General features: G+C 44.0%; 1 protein-coding gene across 1 annotated transcript in view; it reads right to left on the bottom strand.

Annotated features, from left to right (window-relative positions):
• Window positions 1-20936, bottom strand: part of RIMS1 (regulating synaptic membrane exocytosis 1) — a 303454-nt gene extending 282518 nt beyond the window's left edge. The window contains exon 1 of the mRNA XM_056487165.1: window positions 20512-20936. Coding sequence (XP_056343140.1) covers window positions 20512-20675 — 164 coding nt within the window. The 5' untranslated portion in view covers window positions 20676-20936. The remainder of the gene's footprint in view (window positions 1-20511) is intronic.
• Between the last annotated feature and the right edge of the window lie 596 nt (window positions 20937-21532).

Here is a 21532-nt window from a genome sequence, read left to right as displayed (position 1 = left end):
TGCATTATCAATTGTGATTAGACAACTCAATATCAAGAGCCGGTACCTTTCAGGTGTTTCACAATAATTAAATTATAGAAAAAATGTTTTCAGAAGATTAGTATCATTAATTACCCTGCTCGAACAATGGATGACCATCCCAATGGACATCAGTGACAACGGCGTCCATCAGGTGTCTGCACTGGGACCAGTGTTACTTAATGTCTTCTTTAATGACAGAAACAAAGGCATCAAGTGCACCCCCAGCACATCTGCACATGACACCAAGCTGAATGCTGTGGCTGGCACACCTGAACAACAGAGGGACCTGGACAAGCTTGAGAACTGGGCCTGTGGGAATCTCATGTGGTTCAACAAGACCAAGTGTGAGGTGCTGCACCTGGGTCAGGGCAATCCCTGGTACAATCCAGTCTGGGGATGAACAGACCTAAGGCACATCTGCTGACAAGGACAGTCACTGCTAATCCATGTGCTGCTGCTGGAGGAGAGGCTGGATGTGACCCAGCAATGAGGGCTGGCAGCCCTGAAAGCCAATTGTATCCTGGGCTGCAAACCTTGAATAGTTTTCAACTTATATTTTTACTGGTCAGTTCTCAATCCACCTTAACCCTACAAAACCCCCTCGATATTCTATGTATTTGGATTTTGCTGCCGGACCCATTCATAGAAATAAAGTTGTCTGCGGAACCTCTGTGCAGCATTCCCACATTTCTTTCTGTCGCTGACTAAGAGAGTGCTGCATGCAGAATGATCACAAAAGAACTGATGGTCTGAGCTTAGGACTTGCTTGCACTGAAGCACTCTGTAGCTGACTCCTGCCTTGAAGCAGCCAGGACACCTGTTCCATTCAGAATGCCTATCCGGGCTTGCTGTGGCAGCCTGGGGCTGGAACCTCTAGCCCTGTCAGCTACAGAGGGCCACCAAGGAAATTAGGGGGATGGAGCACCTCTCCTGTGTGGAAAAACTATGAGAGAAATGGGACTGTTCAGCCTGGAAAAGGGCAGGCTTCAGGGTGATCTAACTGCAGCCTTCCAGTACCTAAAGGGAGACTACAAGAAAACGAGACGAACTTTTTACAAGAGCATTTAGTGACAGGACAAGGGGGAACGGCTTCAAACTGAAAGAAGGCAGGTTTAGATGAGATATTAGTAAGAAATTCTTTGTTTTGAGGGTGGTAAGGGACTGGAACAGGTCACCCAGAGAATTTTTGGATGCCTCATCCCTGTAAGTATTCACAGCCAAGGGCTGTGAATGGGACTTTGAGCAGCCAGTGGAAGGTTTTTCTGCCCATGGCAGGGGGGTTGGAACTTAATGGTCTTTAAGGTGCCTTCCAATGCATTTTATGTTTCTATGATTCTCTGATTCCAAGGTATATGAGTGATCATAGCATCACTACCACATCCTGACTTCTTGAAATTACAAATTCAAAATTAATAGATACCTGTTGGTACAAAAGCAAGATATCACTGACAAACCAGATGTAGCTGATGTCAAGTTTTGTTTCTACCGAAGTGTTTATTCTGTAATTTGGGAAAGAAATACAAAATTGTCAGTCCCAAGCTACAACGTATTACAGATTTGAAATACCCATCTCTTTCCTCCTTTTCTTAGTACAACCCCAAGTTCTCCTAGGTTCCTCAACCTTCTTTTCCAATTTAACTTGTGTGTCTGTGCCTCCTCCTCATCTTCTAATATCTTCATTTTTTTTCCTTTTTTAATTTTTTTTTTTTGTAATTGTTTGTTTGTTAGTTTGTTAATGAATATCCCACATTCAGGAGCAGGAGGTTTTTTTGGAGGGTGGGCTACTGCTTCTAAAGGTGCACACGTGATCAGCAGCACTCTGTGAACAGTAGCATTTGCTTGAGTAGCTCTGAAGACATGATTATACCTATTTCAGTTTGAGATTTCATTGTGCATGCCTTATAAAGCACATTGGGGCAGACACCTTTTTAACATCCTATGACCTTAAGGTCATTCAAAACAATGAAAACTGAAGTTTAGTCCAAGACTGTGTCCTACTGTTACCCCTCCCAAATGTCACACTGACACACTTCTTTACTTCTTCCATATCCATCTTCTGGCTGCCAATATAGAAGACAACACTACTGCTTATCTCTTTCTCATCACTTTGGAAAATTCATTACTTTCTCTAACGTCTGAAAAAGAGTGAGCTAGATCAGCCCAGGAGAGTGAAGGTTTAGTTATGTGTTAATCACACTATTAATGTGTGGCAATCTTCAATTGGGGAAGTAAGATTCAAACTGTAGCCAAATTGGAGTTTCTACACTGGAGAGGTAAAGGCAGTAAAGAGCTGGAAATGCTCCTTTTCCCTTTCCAGTTGTTTCAGAGGATGGACCACACAGTGCAGAATAAAGGCAGAGACTTCTATGTTACCTCCATAGGGTTTACAGGCTATTTTGTCTCTCCACTCCCTTTCCATTGTACCACTGGGGAGAATGCAGAGAGGAACAGTCAACCAGATAGTCCCAGGTGGTGGGATCAGTACTAGAAGGGACCAACCAGGCCCATGATACCAAAATAGGAATAAAATAAGACTGCCTTAAAGCATGCTTCCTCATCCCAAGTGACACTACGCAGCCTATGAGATTATTATTACCTATGTGGTTTATCTCAAAAACTGGAGCAAAGTTTTCTAATGCTCTCTCCCAAACTCCTGTATATGATAGGCATATGCACAGCCTCGCACACAGCAGGAAGACCTCCACACACTGGGGACCTGGGGACCAAAGAGTTATCCCTATAAACCAGCGTGGTACTGGGGAAAAAACTACAGAAAAGTGCCAAGGAGTTTTCCCAGCCAAGAGCAGCTGCTGATTTAGCAAAGCAGGGACCTTTACACATTCTGATTAAGGTCTCTACTGTACAGTGAACTCTTTGGCCTCCATTATCCACCCTTCACCTCACCTGCTGAGGCTTTAGATGTACTTGCCTCAAATGTCAACATTCTTTAGTCCTTTTTCTTTCCATTTAATCAATTCTTTTTAGCTCTGTTCTTCACCTACCCAAAAAAGCAGAGATGCCACCTTTAATTAAAGACAAAAACACACAAACACACACCGTTCCCCCAGGCACTGAGCCTGCACAGATTAATATGTACATGCACACAAACTCCAATATGTCAGGCTGGAGATGACAAGGCTGGACAGACGCAGGGAACATGGCACCCTGCCTATAAACCCTGAGACTAACAAAACATTTAGAGCTGCCTTACAGCAGATCTACTGGTGCTCTTTAAATCTCATCTCACTCCTCTCTGCTTACTCTGTTAGGAAGGTAATCTCCTAGTTCAGGGTATTTGTACAAACCATCATACAACTCCTCTGATAGTAGGGACCCTTTCCTAAACAGAGGAGGCATTCTTCTTATGAGTAAAAAGATTAAAGCAAATTCCAAGTACTCAAAAACAATTCTGGAACTTCAAAAAAGCTCCAAAATTCTGAGACTCAATTAACATAGCAAATTGCTTTGAAAAATAATGTGGATTACTACCATCACATTTAGGAAATCTAAGATGCAACTAACTTGGTTTCCAAGTCCTCTGCTACAAACAAGGAGACCTAACCATCCTCTTTTTAAATCAGACCAGATCTTTTACATGGATCTATCTTGTAGTGAGAAAGTATGGGACAGCCAAAGAGTAGTTAGATAATACTATACAATTATTATTTTCTGGGAATGTTGAATTCAGATGAACTGAGTTACGCACTTCCTTCTTCAGTCAAACTACCCTGTGTTTCTGGGTGCTTCTGCTGTACCACCTGAGCCTGCTGAGATCTGTGAAAGAAGTTCTGCCAAGCCTCAAGTGTCTGAACCTAATGACTCAGACCTTTCTCTTCACAGTCATGAGGCTGGCTTACACTCTGAGAATTTCTAAACCTTTGTGTTTTCTACTTGCCTTCTAATTTATTTATTATCACACTGAAAATAAATGTTCACCTCCTCCTGATTTGTGTGCTTAACCATCTCCAGTTCAAGTCCAAAGGGAAACAGACACATAAATAAGCAAGTCCCAGGTCTGCTACCAGAGGATCCATCACTTTTCATTACCCAATTCTCAGTAATGCAGAAGTGCTATTTTACGCTTGTTCTGTACTAGACGAATAGCCAGCTGCATCACTCACAGCCTACTTCAGACTCCATCCCAGCTAATTCCAGCCTTCCTCTAACATCTTGCTCCTGTCATATATTCCTCCTCTTCTCATCCCCACATCACTGCCTGTAATCCCCTCTGAGTCCAACCCCTTGTGCCTCAAGGGACATGTACTTTCTCAGTTTCCCACTTACTTGTGTCCTTTCCCCTTTCCTGCTGTCCCTCACAAGGCCATAGACTGCACTCTCATCCTCTCTCTTAATTTCTCTTCTCCCGCAGCAACTAAGCAACCGCAGCTTTTCTAGTGAATAGCCTTGCCAGCACAATGCAAAAGGCTGACAATATATTTTGCAGAATTTTCTTATTAATCTGGTGGTTACCTTGTGAGAGCATTTTAAACACCTTAGCTAACATGAAGCTTAAGTTTAATGCAATAAAATAAAATAAGGGTGTTATCAAAGAATCTCAGTTTCACTGATGGCAGTTTAATGATAATTCACATTCAAAAGGCACTGCTTCCCATGTGGAAGGAAATATGCTCTAACCTCAACAGCCATAATACTGGTCAATAAATGAAAGACCCCCAAAGGAAAGATCAGCCATCACAAAAATTATGCAGGAGGGATCTGAAGAAAGTGGCACACTGATACACAGGTCTAAAAACCCAGTCAGAATTGTTGACTGAGATGAAACCTTTGCCATTGCTGTCTGTGCCCCTCAATGAAACAGGAAGAGTCTGGGGACCACTGAGGAAATACCCAGGATGTGTTCAAGGGAGCTCCATGTTGGTCAACTCCAGAATCCAACACCTGCTTTCAGGCTCACTCCACTCCCTGCTGCCCACAGCTGCAAAATCTGGTTTACAATAGCAACCAGCTCCCCACTCACTCCTCACTCCTAAAGTTGACATTGCACATCTCAAATACCAGCTGATACCTGTGTTTAGACAAAAAAATCCCCTCCCAGCTCCAGTATTGTCACCACACTGCAGATATACCCTCTGCCATGACTGGACAGCGCTTTGTATCTCTAAACACTGACTGCAGTTTGTCCTCTCAGCAAATTTTTATGAACTGAGCATGACATTTGCACTGAACAACACTGCATTTTCCTTACAATTTTGCAGGTAGCTCATCTTAAACAGAAATGCAATTTATTATATTCACAATGGCTCCTTAACTCAGTTTGATTTGACTAAGATTTTATGAAGAATATGATTATAATGCCTGGAATGAGGAAAAAGAAAAACTGCACATGTTCTTAAAATATTACAGATTGAACTCTGCTGTCCTAGATACACTGTATGTAATAAGTCAGATATAGATGTAATATATATCCATGTTACCACCATGATTTAAACATCTGGAAGGTAAGTAAAGTTGAAAACCTTAATGAAAAATAAAGTATGAGATAAAGAATCATACATTATAACTTCATAAACTGTTTTTTAATTCAGCTGGGAAGAACCATATTACTATAGGGCATGATTTGAACTGTCTTCTAGAGAACAAATTCTAGTAGTGCTTTTCAGGCTTACAACATAAAACAAAACATATTTTGGGAACTAGTAAAAATATGCTGATAGCCATGACATGCAGCTCTCCAAAGGATATTTTGCTACCAAATAAGAAAGGCTCAATTTCACAGCATAAAAAAAACCTTGCAGACTGCTAGATTCTGACAAACTATGGAAATGCATTGGGTTTGAGTGGTAAGGTTTTGGTAGCTGGGGATCTACAGAGTGAGTCGTGTGAGAAGCTGCTCAAAGCTTTCCCCATGTCCAACAGAGCCAATGCCAGCTTCCAAGATGGACCCATCAATCACCAAGGCCAAGCCCATCAGTGTCCGTGCTAGCGCTGCTGGGAGAATCATAAAATCATTAAGCTTGGAAAAGACCTCCAAGGTCACTGAGTCCAATCTTTCACCAAGTGTCACCCGTCAATTAAACCCTAGCACTAAGTGCCACATCCAGTCCTTTCTTGTACACTTCCAGGGACAATGACACAACCATTTCCCTGGGCAGCTCACTCCAAGGCTTAACCACCCTTTCCATGAAGAAATTCTTCCTGGTGTCCAGTCTGAACCTCCCCTGGTACAGCTTGACACCATTGCTTCTAGTCCAGTCACTGGTTGCCTCGGAGAACAGCCTGACCCCCACCTGGCTGCAAACTCCTTTCAGGCAGTTGTAGAGAGTGCTAAGATCACCCTTGAGCCTCCTTTTCTTCAGGCTGAACACTCAAGCTCCTTCAGCTGCTCCTCACAGGACTTGTGCTCCAGACCCTTCACCAGCTCCTTTGCCCTTCCCTGGACTTGCTCCAGCACCTCAATGTCCTTCTTGTAGCCAGGGGCCAAGAACTGGAAACAGGACTTGAGCTGTGGCCTCACCAGTGCCCAGCACAGAGGGACAATCACTGCCCTGGCCACACTATTGCTGATACAGCCCAGGATGCCATTTGCCTTCTTGGCCACCTGGGCACACACTGGCTCATGTTCAGCCACTGTCACCCAGCAGCTCCAGGTCCTTTTCCCTGGGCAGCTTTCCAACCACTCTGCCCCAGTCTGTAGCACTGCAGGGCGTTGTTGTGACCCAAGTGCACAACCCAGCTCTTGGACATGCTGAGCCTCATACAATGGCTCTGGCCCAGTGATACATACTGTCCAGATTCTTCCCACCCTCCAGCAGATCAGCACACCCACCCAACTTGGCACTGGCTGTAAACTGACTGAGGGTGCACTCAATCTCTTCATCCAGATCACGACATTAAACAGGACTGGCCCCAATACTGAGTCCTGGAGAGCACCACTGGTGACCAGCCATCAGCTGGATGTGACTCCATTCACCAGCACTCTTTGAAAGCTTTTCATCCAGCAGAGTGCACCTGCCCAAGCTGCGGGCTGCCAGCTTCCCCAGGAGAATGCCATGGTATAAAAGACCAGGCAGATGACATCCACAGCCTTTCCCTCATCTACCAGCTGGGTCACCTGGTCATACAAAGAGATCAGGTTCATCAAGCAGGACCTGCCTTTCCTAAACCCAGGCTGGCTGGGCCTGATGCCCTGGCTGTCCTACACACACCACATGAAGGGACTTAAGATGATCTCTTCCACACTGGAGTAGGGGAAGACTGTGAGGAGCTCTCCCCTGAAAAGGAAGGAATGGCAGAGACGTGTGATAAACTGACTCCAACTAACATTTCCCATCCTTACGCTGCTCTGAGGCAGAAGACAAAGAAAATCAGGAGTGCAGTTGAGCCCAGTAAGAAGAGAAGGGTGGGGGAAGGTGTTTTAAGATTTGGTTTTATTTATCATTATCCTACTCTGATTCTGACTGGCAGTAAGTTAAATTAATTTGCCGATATTGAGTCTGTTTTGCATGTGACAGTAACTGCTCAGTGATCTCCCCCTGCCCTTATCTGGGTCCATGAGCCTTTCATCATATTTTCTCTCCCCTGCCCAGCTGAGGAAGGAAGCAAAGAGCAGCTTTGGTGCCCACCCAGCATCCAGCCACAGTGAACCCAGCAGAGCGCACAGCCATAAAAGCTTTCCTGTACTCTCTGTCACCTCAGCTTTAGCCTGAAGGAAAATGTACTTTTCCTTCAGGGAAAACACTTTTAATTTTCTTGTTCATTCAGTTCTTGGCCTCTGACAAAAGAGTCAAAAGGGTGGCAGTTGCCAAAGTCACTTATCGATTTTCTTGGTTTATTTATGAATTCCAGACATGCAAGTGCCCATCTTCAAATTTTAACACCTGGTATTTCACACCATTAAGTAAATTGCCAGGAGCTCCCTTTCCACCTCTGCCACTTTCACATAACTAGCGAGCTGCCCTCACAGAAAGTTCATCAAACTTTGGCTTTCATAGAAAGCTTTCAAATTTAGGTCTCCTTCACTAAAGCTGTATGTGAAAGTTACCTGCCTTTTCTACTTTAAAGAAGGCTTTCTTCTGTGGCCTTAGTCTACCAGTACACAGGAAGGAAGCTCTGTATTAAGATGAAAAGTAATAGGAAGCAAAGGGAAAAGTAAAAAGGTTCAGTATGAGATCTAAGGCTAATCCCAGTACAATACATTGTAGAAATTCAACAGAATGAGAGAAAAACCATGAATCACTCTGTTGAGGTCTTGATTTCAGAGAAATATGGCAAATCTTATATGCAGGCAGAAAAAAACACACGACCATAAATTCTTCAAGGATAGAGCTGAAAGCACTCCCAAACTACAAACCCTGTGAAAAACTAAGAGGGCAAACCCCCTCCCATAACAAGGAGCATTCCTGTCACGCTGTTCTCCTTAAGATTCTTCCCTCATATTGTTCATGTCATTAATTTTACTTTACATCATGGAAATCTCAGCTTTTTTCCTTTTGATCCCATACAGAGCAAAAACCAAGAAGAAAGAATCAGATCACCTTGGCTGAATGAAAGACAGAGCATTGTACCCCGGCCCTATAACCAGCCCCTTTAATACACGGACTGTTTAAACCTAGTCAGACAGGGACAAGCCTAGAACTTGAAACAGGCCCACCAGAAAAAGGGATGTTACAAGTGAACAAACCTGTAAATTCCTGATGAATCCCTGAACTGATCAGTCAACTCTCAAAAACTTATGTTGATAGTTTTTTATAGTGAGCAGTAATTGTTTAAAAAATATATTTTTAAGGGGTAATGTTTTGCTTTAAGCTGATGAAGAAAGATTTAAAACCCCCTTGAAAGATAAATTATGAAGATATTTTGCTTGAAAAAGTGAGAGCTTTGAAATTTAAAAACTACAGTCAATATGAAATAATCTAAAACACAAAACACAAGAATCAGAATATATTAGTGAAGTTCTATAGTTTTAGAATAGATTTCTCATTAAAAAATCAATATCTAATTTTGCTCTGAAATACAAGAAAAATGTACCGTGCATTTAATCTCAAAGGAATTTACACACTTTTTGCATATACACTAGCAGAATCAATTCATATAATTCTGCAATTTCCACCTTTGAGTAAATACAGTTCATTTCTGTGAGTATATTGAAAAAACAGCTTATTGGACAAACCAAAGGAAAACAAAATACACTATTAAGACTGCAGGAAGCTAAGGGTATGAGAAACACAAAGTAGTTCAAAAATACAGATACACTTTTGAACAGTGATAAATAAAGTGGGGTAGTAGGGTGCCTCTATATAGGCCTTTTGGCTAAGATCAAGTGTAATATATATATATTTTTTTTTTTTTTAAGAAAGGTAGGTAGCCATGCCTTGGTTTCACTTTTCTTAGGTTTTCTTTCTATGTAAGGCTTGGGGTGTAACTGAACAATTACTGGATGCATTTGGGTAAAATGTCCTTCAGTCTGCAAAACACAAGATTTACACAGACGTATCCTGTTTAAACAGACTGAACAACTCTTCATTTTTACTCCAGTTAACAGATGTGCTTCCAGTGAGTCTTGTTCAAGGCAGAGAGTCACCACAGTTAATCAAACTCAGCAGAGGCACAGGACCATAGAATATATAATGTTTTGCTGCTCCATGGCAGCAACTGTGTCACTTGTCCTTAAGATATGACTGCAGACAAAATTGTTCCTAATTTTAAGCTCTTGAACAACTTTCACCAATGCACTCTGCATGTTTACAGCAATGCTAAGCAACATAATGTTGCAATTAAAGTCCATAAAGCAACCTGAACATATTTCTGTACAGCCTAGTTCCATATTCTTAGGTGCAAACACATATACACATATAAAGCCTCTTTGAATTCTCATCCATAAAGTGCAAACCCATTACCCTGACACTTTCCGGGTAGCATCCTGGGCCAAAATCAATCGAGTTAACCTAGGATGATCTAGAGCCCTCATAAATTCTGTCCTTTCTTCTAAACTGCCTCAAGTCATGCTCCATGTGCTCCATCAAACAGCTGCCTTCTCATTCTACATCTATAGCTAAAAACACGTGACTAGCAGAACAGTAAACTGTAGAGAAGTTTGTCCTGCAATGTCGAACTTTCTGCAAAAAATAACAGCATCAAGGAGACTTATCACTTAAAGTAATTAAAATACTCCGAAGTTTTTCACATTCTTTTACTACTTAAGCTTTCACATTTTTTCATATACATCTGTGCAATATCATTTAATCAGTACAAAATTTAGTCTCCTGATGTTAAACGTCAAAATTATTCTAAAGTTAATAACAAATAAGCAAAAGTGTAATGATTTTAAATAGTAATAAAATTTTGAAAATAACTTCATATAAAAAGCTAATTAAAAACCTAGAGAATAATAAATATAGATGAAAAAATACTCTGCTTTCTTAGAACTTGCAAGTGCCAAAGAAATTGTGCAAAGAAAAAAGATGAGAAAGCTCAGACAGCCATTACATGTAGTTTTGCATAGCTCTTGATGCTTTTTCCAAGAGCAATGGAATCACTAAAAGAAAATGGTCACACTAAAATATCATGGTTCAAAACATAAGTAAACATATTCAATCATCCAGCCCCCAAACTGGCCTTTTCTCACATAAACTGCTTCATTGTCATTTCTTTCAAAATCCTATTACTAAATATTTAATCCTTAACACGATTAATACCAGAAATGTAAATAGTTCACGGTGAAACTTTGTATTGATTGTATAGTGCAGGAACACAGATTTTCTAAATATCTGGAAAGAGAATGATGCATCGATAGAAGTATTACAAAATCCTGGTTTATGGGTATGGTTTTGAACACTTCACAATGTATTCAAAGACTTCAAGATTAATATATATTTTACAAAAAAGCAGACAAAATCTTCATGGGCAATGACTACAAGATGTTTAGTGCTCCCCAGGCTCATAGTCCAAACAAAGTTCAGAAAAAATGTATCATCTTTTATTTTATTAGTATATAAATACTTCGATCAATTCAGAGTATGCAGTATTGGTAACCTAGAGAAACACTTGAGAAGGTACTTCACACTTAGGTCGTTCAAGCGTGTGAAGGCTTCCATTAGCAATTTTCAGAACAAATGGAGTGCTCTGCTTCTTGCTAAAAGAGTAGTACCCTTTTTCCCTGCAATATTATAATACTTACACTATAATAGTAGTTTTGGGTTGTGCAATGTCCTAATAAATTTCATATAATAAAGTTCAAAAAGTAACTCTCAATTAAGGATCTTAAATAGCTGTATTTTGATGCAAGACATTTAAACAACCATTCTAGAAATTTACTAGAATTTAGTGCTTATCTAAAGCCCCAAGTACACAGAAAATTATTTTTGGTTACACCTCCAATCCTCAAAATTTGAAACAGTTAATTTGCTAAATCCACCACAGTCATCACTAAAAAGTGTAGCTCTATCTGCTAGTTTCCTCCCTGACCAAAAAGCATCTCTCAGGGCATATACTGATCTTCAGTGATCCCAGGAGGCTTTAATATAGGAATGACAGATGGAAATATTAGGAGATTTCTAACACTACATTTTTACTACAGATATCTGAAAAAAACTTCATATACAGACAGGAACATTCCCTTATCTTCAATACTATGAAAAGTGCTTACCATAGGCAAAGTGTACAAAACCTTGACACTGAAACACACATGATGTGAAGAAACTCAGAAATTTGTACCTAAATAGGTGTTCTAATCCAATCGAGAATTGTCTGGAAACAGCTGCTCATCATGCCGTGTCTCTTCGTGCCTCTGAAGAGGCAACTGTATAAATGGTTTTGTGTGTCATTATTCTGAGAATTGCAACTAGCTCTTCTTGCCTCTGTAATTTTCTTGCTTCTGTGCCAGAAAATATATTTGGAACATAGCTTTCTTGCTTAAAACTCTCTCTGGATGTATCTGACAATGCAATCAAATTTTGAGGATGATTACTTCAGTTCTAAGTACAAAGAATTACAATGCTATCCTATCAATTGTCTTATCTAAGAAACCATTAAATCAAACTCATGGTGGTATTCTTTTCTGCTGCTTGTTGTGAATATCAAAAGTAAGTCTGACTAACATTTACCGTCTAGATTCCCAAACTAAGCTACAAAACACTATAAAAACATTGCATAATATTTTACTATATCTGTAAAGTATAAAATAAGGGATAAAACAACCATAATTCTTGACAGATATAGATATCAGATAAGGATTCTACATCCTTATAGATCTAATACCTGGATTTGACTGAGGCAAAACATATAGAGGTGTAAATCTGGTGAGGTGTAAATCATTTCAGTAATTGCAAATTTATGCAAGTATTTTCAAAAAGCGGTGAAACTACTCACTCTGTATTTGCAACTGATGACATCAGGTTTTTTACATGTTTTATCACTGCTGGGAAATGAAGTCAGACTATAGGCACGCAAGCTTTTTCCCCTAAAACATAATTGCATGCTAACATCTATTAATTAAAACTGATAGGCCCAGGGGAGTAGACAAATGCAGCAGCCACCAGTGGGTAGAGCAAAGGAGAAGGTAAAACGAGCTAGAAATTATAATTGGCTCTAACTATTGGCAACCCAAAACAGAATTTCAGTTTTGTCATTTTCCACTTTCAATAATGCCTGCATTTCAACAAGCTTGAATACAAGGGCAGCAGTATTTTTAAATAGCCTTTTCTTAAGGCATTAATCTCAAGTCTTAAAATGCTTAGTAACTGCTTGATGAAGGAAGCATGCTAAATCTTTGTTAGATGCTCTCCTATCCAAGGATGCAAAAAACTTTGTATGGGTCTTCAGAAATAAAAGGGTATTGACAAGACTGAGAATTTCAAATCTCTCTTAATGTTTTTCTTCCTCTGCTATTTTCCAGAAAAATAAACAACAGGATAGTACCCTCCCCCTCTAAGAAGCCTCTTCTGCATAACTCCTTTTAAGATAAGGTTTATAACAATTCTGTACTTTGAGAAGTTCCTGCCCAGAGATCATGTTCTTTCACACAGTCTTTGTCTTCACCCTTCTGCAGGGCATAGATAATGCCCTGAATTTGAAGAATGACAGACTTCTTAGTTAGAAAGTATTACTGCAATGTCAGACAAAGCTGGCAATGAAGCTCTGGCAGAATCTTGCATCAAGCGGAGAATCATGTGGGAAGATGCATGCACAGAAATAATGCCCTATGCATTCCAATAAAACCACTTAAACTGGGGCCAGAAAAGAGCTCTGGACAACAGCTTGCAGCTCAGACGTTCCGAAAGTTCAACATACACCAATCTGAAGACTGTGTCTAAAAGATGGTAGGGATGTTTATTACTGTCTGTCATCCCCTATCACCTCCCATTCTTCTGTAGCTTTTAAGAAATGCCTATCAATCTGCTATTGTCTGCTGACATTCTCCAGCTCCTCATCTATGAGATGGCTGCCCAGTATATCAGTCAATGACTGTCTCATAATTGCCTTGCTAGTGGTTGTGTTAAATTGTGAATGTGTTTTGACTCCTCAGTCTCCTTAGAAAACTCAGTCCACTCTCAAGTGAAAAAATCACTAAAAATTCTCTGAAACACCCTGAAAGGCATGAAAACATTCCTTGCTGTCTGCTTTGTCAAAACACATTCAAGGCCATACCTGCCCTCTCAGACTGATGAAAACTGGAAGCTTTAAATGTTGTTAAATTCTTTCTGATGATTCCATTTGGCCAAAAGGCCACAACAGTTTCTGCACTGTTCAATTCTCTCTCCTCCTCTCTGTGCAAAGGCCTTGGGCAGTAAAGAGAAAAGGGTGAGGACCAGTGACCAAAACAATTCTTTCCCTGAATGATTTGAGAACATGTTTAGATATTGGTCTCTCTTGTAAGCCTAAAAACACCCAGCACAAGGATATGCCAAGTCTTGCACAAGGAGAATAATCCCAGGGGGCCAACCAGCTGGAAAGAAGCTCTGCAGAGAAGCAACTGAGAATGGTCAACATTGGTCAAAACCAAGCTGAACGTGGGCCAGCAACATACTCTTGTAGCAAAGAAGGCCAATGCCATCCTGGGCTGCACTGGAAAAGCATCACCTGCAGACTGAAAGTGGTGATCTTTGCTCTGTGCCACGTCTGGATGATAAATCTACTTCTGCACTCCTCAATATACTAAAGACATGCTGGAGGCATTGCAGCAAGGAATCATAAATGCAGTCAAGGGATGGGAGCACATCATGTGAGGAAGGGCTGAGAAAGTGGGGACTGTTCAGCTTGACGAAAGAAGACCCAGGAGGATTTTTACACAGGTAAATTCCCAGTGGGGAGGACTAAAGAAGACAGAGCCAAACTCTTCCCAGAGTCACCCAGTGACTGGATCAGGAGCAGTTGACACAAACTGAAACACAGGAAGCTCCATCTGAATGATTACTGTGAGGACAGCTGAACACTGGAAAAGACTGTCCAGAGAGGTTGTGGAGTCTCCATCTTTGGAGATACTCCAAAGCCACCTGAACGTGATCCTGGGCTACCTGCTGCAGGTGTCCCTACTCTGAGTAGGGGCTTGTACCACACAATCTCCAGAAGTAAAATAATTTCATCATGGATTTGTACACTCAAGTGTCAGGATCAGAGGTGGCATTGCCAAGAAGAGGTGCAAGATAATATTTGAACAGTCTTTCTGGGTGATTTGGGGAACTTAAAGCACTCTACTCCCTGCACCATCATAGGGTCTGAAACATGGTGGTTCCAAACTGCTTTAAGTACAAAGGAAGAAATAAAGGCTCTCAAGCAGAAGCCTCCATTCCTCTGCTTCACCACAGAGAAAGTGAGATTCATGCAGCAATAGAAGGAATAAATAAGAGGGAGGCTGAATCAGAGGAGAGTGTCTTGTTATTGTTTATCTACTTCGTCCTTTAATTCCTTGGTGCCAAATGCACAACCAGTTCCCAGAACTCTCAATTCCTCCATTGTTTGTCAGTGGGATTATAGATATGCCTTCGACCCTTCATCCTAAAAATAAGATAAAGGCAGACTTCCTCAAGATGGCCCCCTCACTCTCACATTCATTTTTGGAAAGTGGCCCAGTTTCAACAGAAAGGAGGGAGAATGATCCTACCTCTTCCTTCCCTGCTTTTTATGGAAGGGCAATTATTATCAGGGACTTAGAGCACACAGACTAACGTGGTCTTGGAACTGTACTTCCTCCTGTTGCCCATAAGTACTATACAAAATGAGGATGGCAGCAGCTGCCACTTTGAGCAGTATTCAATGTTTTCTGACAATGTTAGGTGTGGTACAAGTGCCAGAAAGGGAGAAGGAAAGACATTGTCTCCAGGAAACTGATTGAGACAAGCAGCCTCCTGGTCATTGGCTAATCTTCAGTTACACAGTAGTGAAGGCTGGAAGCTTCCAGGTGCCCCAAGGAAATTAGAGAGAAGTTACTCTGCAAACCCTGAAACAGATATTCTCACCAACTGCAAGTGACCAAGATTTGGCAGCCCTGAAACATGAGCAGCTGCAGTATCCCTACTGACGCTAGAGACCTGAGTTCTATTAAAATCATACTTGTGTACCACACTAGGTGGTCAAAATAAGGTGCCGGCATCAAATTCTCCCTAATTGTTAACTGCCATGAAAATTCTTGAGATAACTCTTAAGATGGGAAGGTTTCAAGTACGTGCTACCCCCTCTACTCAATTGGAGTTACAAAACTACAAAGGCACCTCCTGTGTCTTAGCTAACTTTCCTACCACTGCCACTACCTCAGCCTTCTTATATCCCATCAGAAGCTAAGTAAGAGCTTTTATCCTCACTTAGGTTTGCTCCAGCAAATTAATGCCATGGTAACTAGGAACCACTTCCTAATTATCGGCAAAAATTTGAACAGAACTGGAACTCAACTAGCTGTGTTCTCAGCTGCCATAGTTTCCACTTAGCACTTGCCTAACCCAATGAGATAAGGCACACAACTATATACAAGCAAACTTCATCTTCAGTACACACATATATATAATTCCACAATTTCTCTGTGACTCAAGTTTGCTGTACATAACTGTGGATTTTTTTATAATTGTGGTTACTCACAAGCAAAATAGTTCTCTCAGGCTACCTAGTGTTTAAATGTACACTCTAAACCTTTAAACTGTTTTTTCTTTCAATTTTACACAAACAGACACTTTTACAAATGACCGTTTGTTTCTCTCTTCAGTCTCATTGAAAACTTACCCTTTCATGCTTCTTCACAATTTTTTAGTCACATCAGTCACCTGTCGAGCAATATCTGGACTTCAGGCTAGACATCAGTCACTCAACAATGAAACTATTCCCTCCAGCTACAGGAGTATCTACCAAGTAAAACAAGAAAAAATGCTTCCCATGTGAATTAGTCTGCAGAGGAGGCCATTTTACTACTGTTCTATGCAAACATTTATTCATACAAGAACAGCAAAAGCTTGGATGTCTAAGGCCAAGTACAACTAAAAGAGATTGTAGAGACTACAGTCTTCAGAGATATCCACAAAATCTGGCAAAGTCAGTGTGAAACAGAGAAACGAGTGGATGAGGGTTGAGTATACCATGGTAAAGCTCCATCTACTCAACAGACTGCTCTCCATGTAGGTTTCAAGGGTGTTGCAAATAGGTAAGTGATGCTCTCACAGCCACAGAGGAACAAAACTCAAAGCTCTGAACCTCCAAGATGAGATAGAGGACTTGCTTCCTACTCCCAGACTGTGAGACTGCACTGAAGAGGTTTCAGTTTCTGCTTAGTGCCTGGCAAGCATCAAAGTGTTTATATGGATTTGAGTCTTCAGTGCCATGCAATAGACTAGGATCACAGTTCATTGAATGAAGGCACGGATATGGTCTCAGGAATACTTGGTGACACTGTCCCTATTACAGAAGGAATGCAGAACCTGCCTTTGGGTGTGAAGGCAATTTCAATGCAATCAGTTAATGACAAAGTGTTCCTTAAGTCAAGGTACACCTGTTCATAAAACATGCAAAAGAAGGAACCTTCACAAAACCCCAAACTCCTTAACACATTACTGCACGGCATTCAACAAGTCACAGGACAGCAAAGTGTTCCACTTCCACAAACACCAACCACAGCAGTGTGAAATCTGATATTGGAAGGGTGCAGGTCCCTACTGCTGACCAGGTGTGCCTAGAAAAAGGAAGTCACACCGGCCAGTATAAGATGTACATCTTTACCCTAAGAGGGGACAGGCTCTGTTAGCCTCACACAGCTGAAGGAAACTCAGCAGACCATCAAACTGACAGATAGGAAAGCACCAAGCAGGTGGTCTCAAACCGAAGGATGCATTTGTAGTGCTCCAAAGCAGTGAAAACAGCTCGGTGTCCATGGCCCTGCACCCTGTAACAGCGCCCTGTTCGCAGGCTGGCACGCTGCAGTACGTGCTGATGTCAGCATGAACTGGCAGAGGGTTTACAAGAAGGCTTTTAGCTCAGAGTCAGAAACAGGGATCAGGGAGACAGAGAGCTACAGACCCAAAGAGGAAGGACACAACCTCTTTACCGATGACCCTAACTGTTTTCCCTTCTCCTGAAATGCATACAGTCCACTCACAGAAATACTTCAAATTCCCCTGGATCCACAATTTTATGACCATTGCGTGAAGCATATAGTCCTTTAATCAGTATTTCTTCCTATGGTTTTTCTGCTATGAGGAATGCTGGAAAGGAAAATTACAAGTACTGTTTTAGAAACTTTCATTGCTATCAGGACATCCAGAACAGGAGAGAAATTCTGCACCCTTTTTAGCCCTTATGATTCATGAGACAGCACATATCCGGCCTCTGATCAGCCCAGGATTGAAGGTAGCCTAGTTTGCAGCACTGATTCTCAGCTTAACTTTCAGGGAAAATTACAGATTTGCATGTGGGTGTTACAGATGGAAACATTTCTCCACCAGGTGGTTTTAATGAAAACTGGTGGCAGTTTTGTTGAGACATTTGAATAATCAGAAAATCTTTTAACGAAGATAATAGGAAGGGGTGGTAATGATATCTGATTTTTATAATATAGCTGTGTCATCTGATAGCACCACTGTATATTTATGACAACCCTTTATAAAATTATGGAAATAAATTCTTGTCAAAATTCCATTCTTAAAAGAGTTACTCCACGGAAAGGTGTGTCAAACTCTTATTCCAAAAAGAAAGTAAGTGCTCAACATACAGAAAAGGCAAATGATCTCAGAAAATCTAGTGGCTCTCTCTAAGAGTTAAATCATAACCCATAAGAAGAATATTTGCATGACTTGACTTTTACAAACTAACAATGAACTAAAGTGAGTATACATGTTTTTAAGTTTTCCAATGTATTTTCCCTTATTTTCTGGCTCTTTAAAAAAAAGACAGAAATCTATTTAAAATCACAATTTCTCAGGCCAATGGAGAGTATAGACTGTTATTTTTATTATTTAAAAGAACTGTTGTAGGGAAATAAACTTTTAAATTTGGATATCACAAACCTTTGAAGATCATATAAAGTAATTTCTAGTTGAATTCACAAAGCACCATTTTTGCCCTCTTCTAAAAATTATATTTGAACTATCCTACACTTATTTAGTGAAACTGCTGAAGATTCTCATAATCTCATAGGAAAGGAAATACCAGTCCCGAATTCAGAAACACTAATGCAAAAGGAAAAAAAAAAAAAAAAAAAAAAAAAAAAAAAAAAAAAAAAAAAAAAAAAAAAAAAGGAGAGTGAAAAAAGGAGGAAAATGTATTCTCTACCCAACGTTAACAAGAATAGGGCTGAGAAAATACCATCTCTACCAAAGGAAGCTCATTCTCGCAGTGACTGTAAGATTTATAGTATTCCTCTACAACATCATGACAGAACCAGTAATCTTCTTCACAGAATAAAAGCTAAATATTTGTAGAGAAGTAGCTGTGCTGGAGGACAAGAAACAGAAGGATACATATACAGCCTTTGAGCTACTCCTTTTTTATATTTTTTTCTGATGGATAGAAACTGAGGAGGGATTCTTCACTCACGTTTCCCCACAGCGACTAACACAACGCATTTTCCCGGAACATTTCTCATTCCAATCACCCCACCTCCAAGGGTAGCCACACCCCAAGCACAATGAACTGCAACAGCAAACTGAACTCTTCGTCTTGAGCTGAGATCCAAGCACCACAGTCCCGGACAGCTCCCAGCCAGCACAGCGCAGGCTGCTGGGCCTCAGTACCCAGCACCGCAAGGATCTCTAGTAGCCCCTGTAAAAATTCAGTCCAGAAGGAATAGAAGGGACAGGGACCACAATGTACTAAAAGGCTGTCCCAGCTTCGCCGCGCAGAGCCGAGGGCGGGAGCCTGTGGGGCTCTGGTGCCCAGCCGTGGGGAAGAGCTGGCACCTGCATCGCTCAAGTGGGTATTTCCGATGCGGCCAAGAAACACCCAGATCGCGTCACAGCCTCAGCGCGTCCCTCGCCAGCACAGGTGCACGCAAGCAGGCGGCAGTGAGGTAAGGGTACACCTCCCGTGGCACGGAGGGGCTGCGTGGCGTCAGAGGCTCGCACTGTGCAGTCACCTCTCCCACCACCTCCCGCCCGGAGCGAGCAGGCCTGACGGGCTGTCAGGAGAGGAGAAGCCGTGATTCTCCTCCACAGGCCACGACTCCATCTGGTTATTCTCATCACTCGCAGTAGGCGATTCAGCAACGTTACGTTTGAAGCCTCCGACTAACGGAGGAGGCTAAAAAATGTGATCACATGCGATGTTTGGCAGGGACGAGGGAAAAGGTTCAAAAGAGGCTGTGGGGATCTGGTTTCCAAACATGGCACCTACCCACACCCCGCGCTCCCCGCACCCCTCCCCGTGCCGCCGGCAGCGGGATAAACCCACTCCCCCGCCGTCCCGCCACCACGCACGCACGCCCGCCCGCCCGCTGGAATGAGCAGTGCGACTAATTCCATCTATTTCCCAATTACGAACGCCGTGCTGCCCCACAGCGCGCAGCCGGCCGCGCTGCCCGCCCCGCAGCGGCGGCGGGCCGGGGCCGGGGCCGGGGCCGGGGGTGTGCCGGGCGGGGGCAGCGCCCCGGCCCCGCGGCGGGCGGCAGCGGGGGCCGAGCCAGGCGGGGGCAGCACGGCAGCCGCGGAGGCTCCCGCACGGAGGGAAACCCCACCCAGCGGCCCCTCCTGGCAGAGGCGGGGTTTTGGGGACCCCAAAGGAATCCCACCTCGCCCCTCACCCCCGTGTCGGGGTTTCCGCCCGCCCTGCGCCGCCGGCTCCCTCGGGGCGGGGAGGGCCGCCGTCCCGCTCCGTCCCGCCGTGCCGAGTTCCCCGGCGGTGCCGGTGCTGCCTCGGGAGGAGCTGCCCGGGGTGGGGGAGGAGGAAGTTACGGGCCGGGAGCGGAGCGGGACCGGAGCTCCGCGGCGCCAGCCCCGCCGAGCAGGGCGAAGCCGGCCGGCTCCGGGCACCGGCCGGCTCCCGCTGAGGCAGCGCCCGCTCCGCCCGCCGGCGATCGGTGCATGAATGAGTGCCTGAATGAATGAATGACTAGCGTCTGCTTACTTGAGCATGGCCTCTTCTTTTTCTTCCTCCTCTTTCTGCCGGTCCATCACTGCCATGATGATGTTCCTCTCCTCCTCTGTCAGGTGGCTCAGGTCGGGCAGCTCCTGCATCGGGGGAGGCACCGTGGGCGGGCGAGGGCCGCGGGGCCCCACCGAAGAAGACATTTTCTTTCCGCCTCTCCCTTAACACCTTCTACCTTTGCACGGCGAACCCAGCCAGCCTCTCCTCCGCCCCCTTCAAAGGGTAGTCCTCCGAGCAGCGGCAGCCGGCAGCTCTCTGGCAGCAGCGGAGGAGGCGGAGACCCAGCCTTTCATGGTTGCTTGCATCCACCCCGGCCCGGTGCTGCCGCTGCTCGCTCCCTTTGTTCCCGCGGCTTCGGGGAGCTCAGGGGCTGCCGCGCCGCCGCCCGCAGCCCATCCTCCCGGCGGTGGGCGTGCGGGGCGGGGGTGCGGTGGCGCGGAGGGCTCCGGATCGCCGCCGGCGGGCTGCGTGAGGGAGCGGGGGGGCGGTGCGCGCCGCCGGCCGGCCGGGAAGGGCGGGTGCTGCCGCCGCGATGCTCCGCCGCTGCGAGCCTGGCGCTGGAGGAGGGAGCGAGGGAGGGAGGGAGGGGAGCTCGGTGCCGGTGAGGCGGAGTCCGAGGCGCGGCGCCGCTGCCTCTGCTCCTGCCCCTGACCGCGCCGGGCACCCGGCCGGCCGCGCCTCTCTGCCCGCCGCCCCTGGGCTCGTGTCCGGCGCTGGCCCCGGCACCGCCACCCTCCTCTCGTCCTCCTCCAGGCTGCCTCCCCGCAGGTGCTCGCCCGCGTTCCCGCCAGGGCTCGCCCGAGGCAGGGCCGCCCGTGGGCGGGTGCAGGTTTGCTGCGGGGCTGCCTGGGGCGCCGGGGAGCCTTGGGCTCCCTCGGGCGGGAGCCGTGCTGGCCGCCGCTGCAGCCCGCTCACCTTAAGCCAGCGCTCTCACCGCTCGACCGTCCCTTCCTTACAGCCCCACGCTTCAGCACTTTATTCAAACGCTTCTTAAAACCCG

Source organism: Oenanthe melanoleuca, chromosome 3 (genome assembly GCF_029582105.1).
Source record: "Oenanthe melanoleuca isolate GR-GAL-2019-014 chromosome 3, OMel1.0, whole genome shotgun sequence".
Classification (NCBI taxonomy): domain Eukaryota; kingdom Metazoa; phylum Chordata; class Aves; order Passeriformes; family Muscicapidae; genus Oenanthe; species Oenanthe melanoleuca.
The sequence above is the reverse complement of the archived record's forward strand: the minus strand, read 5'-3'. Positions and strand labels throughout refer to the sequence as shown.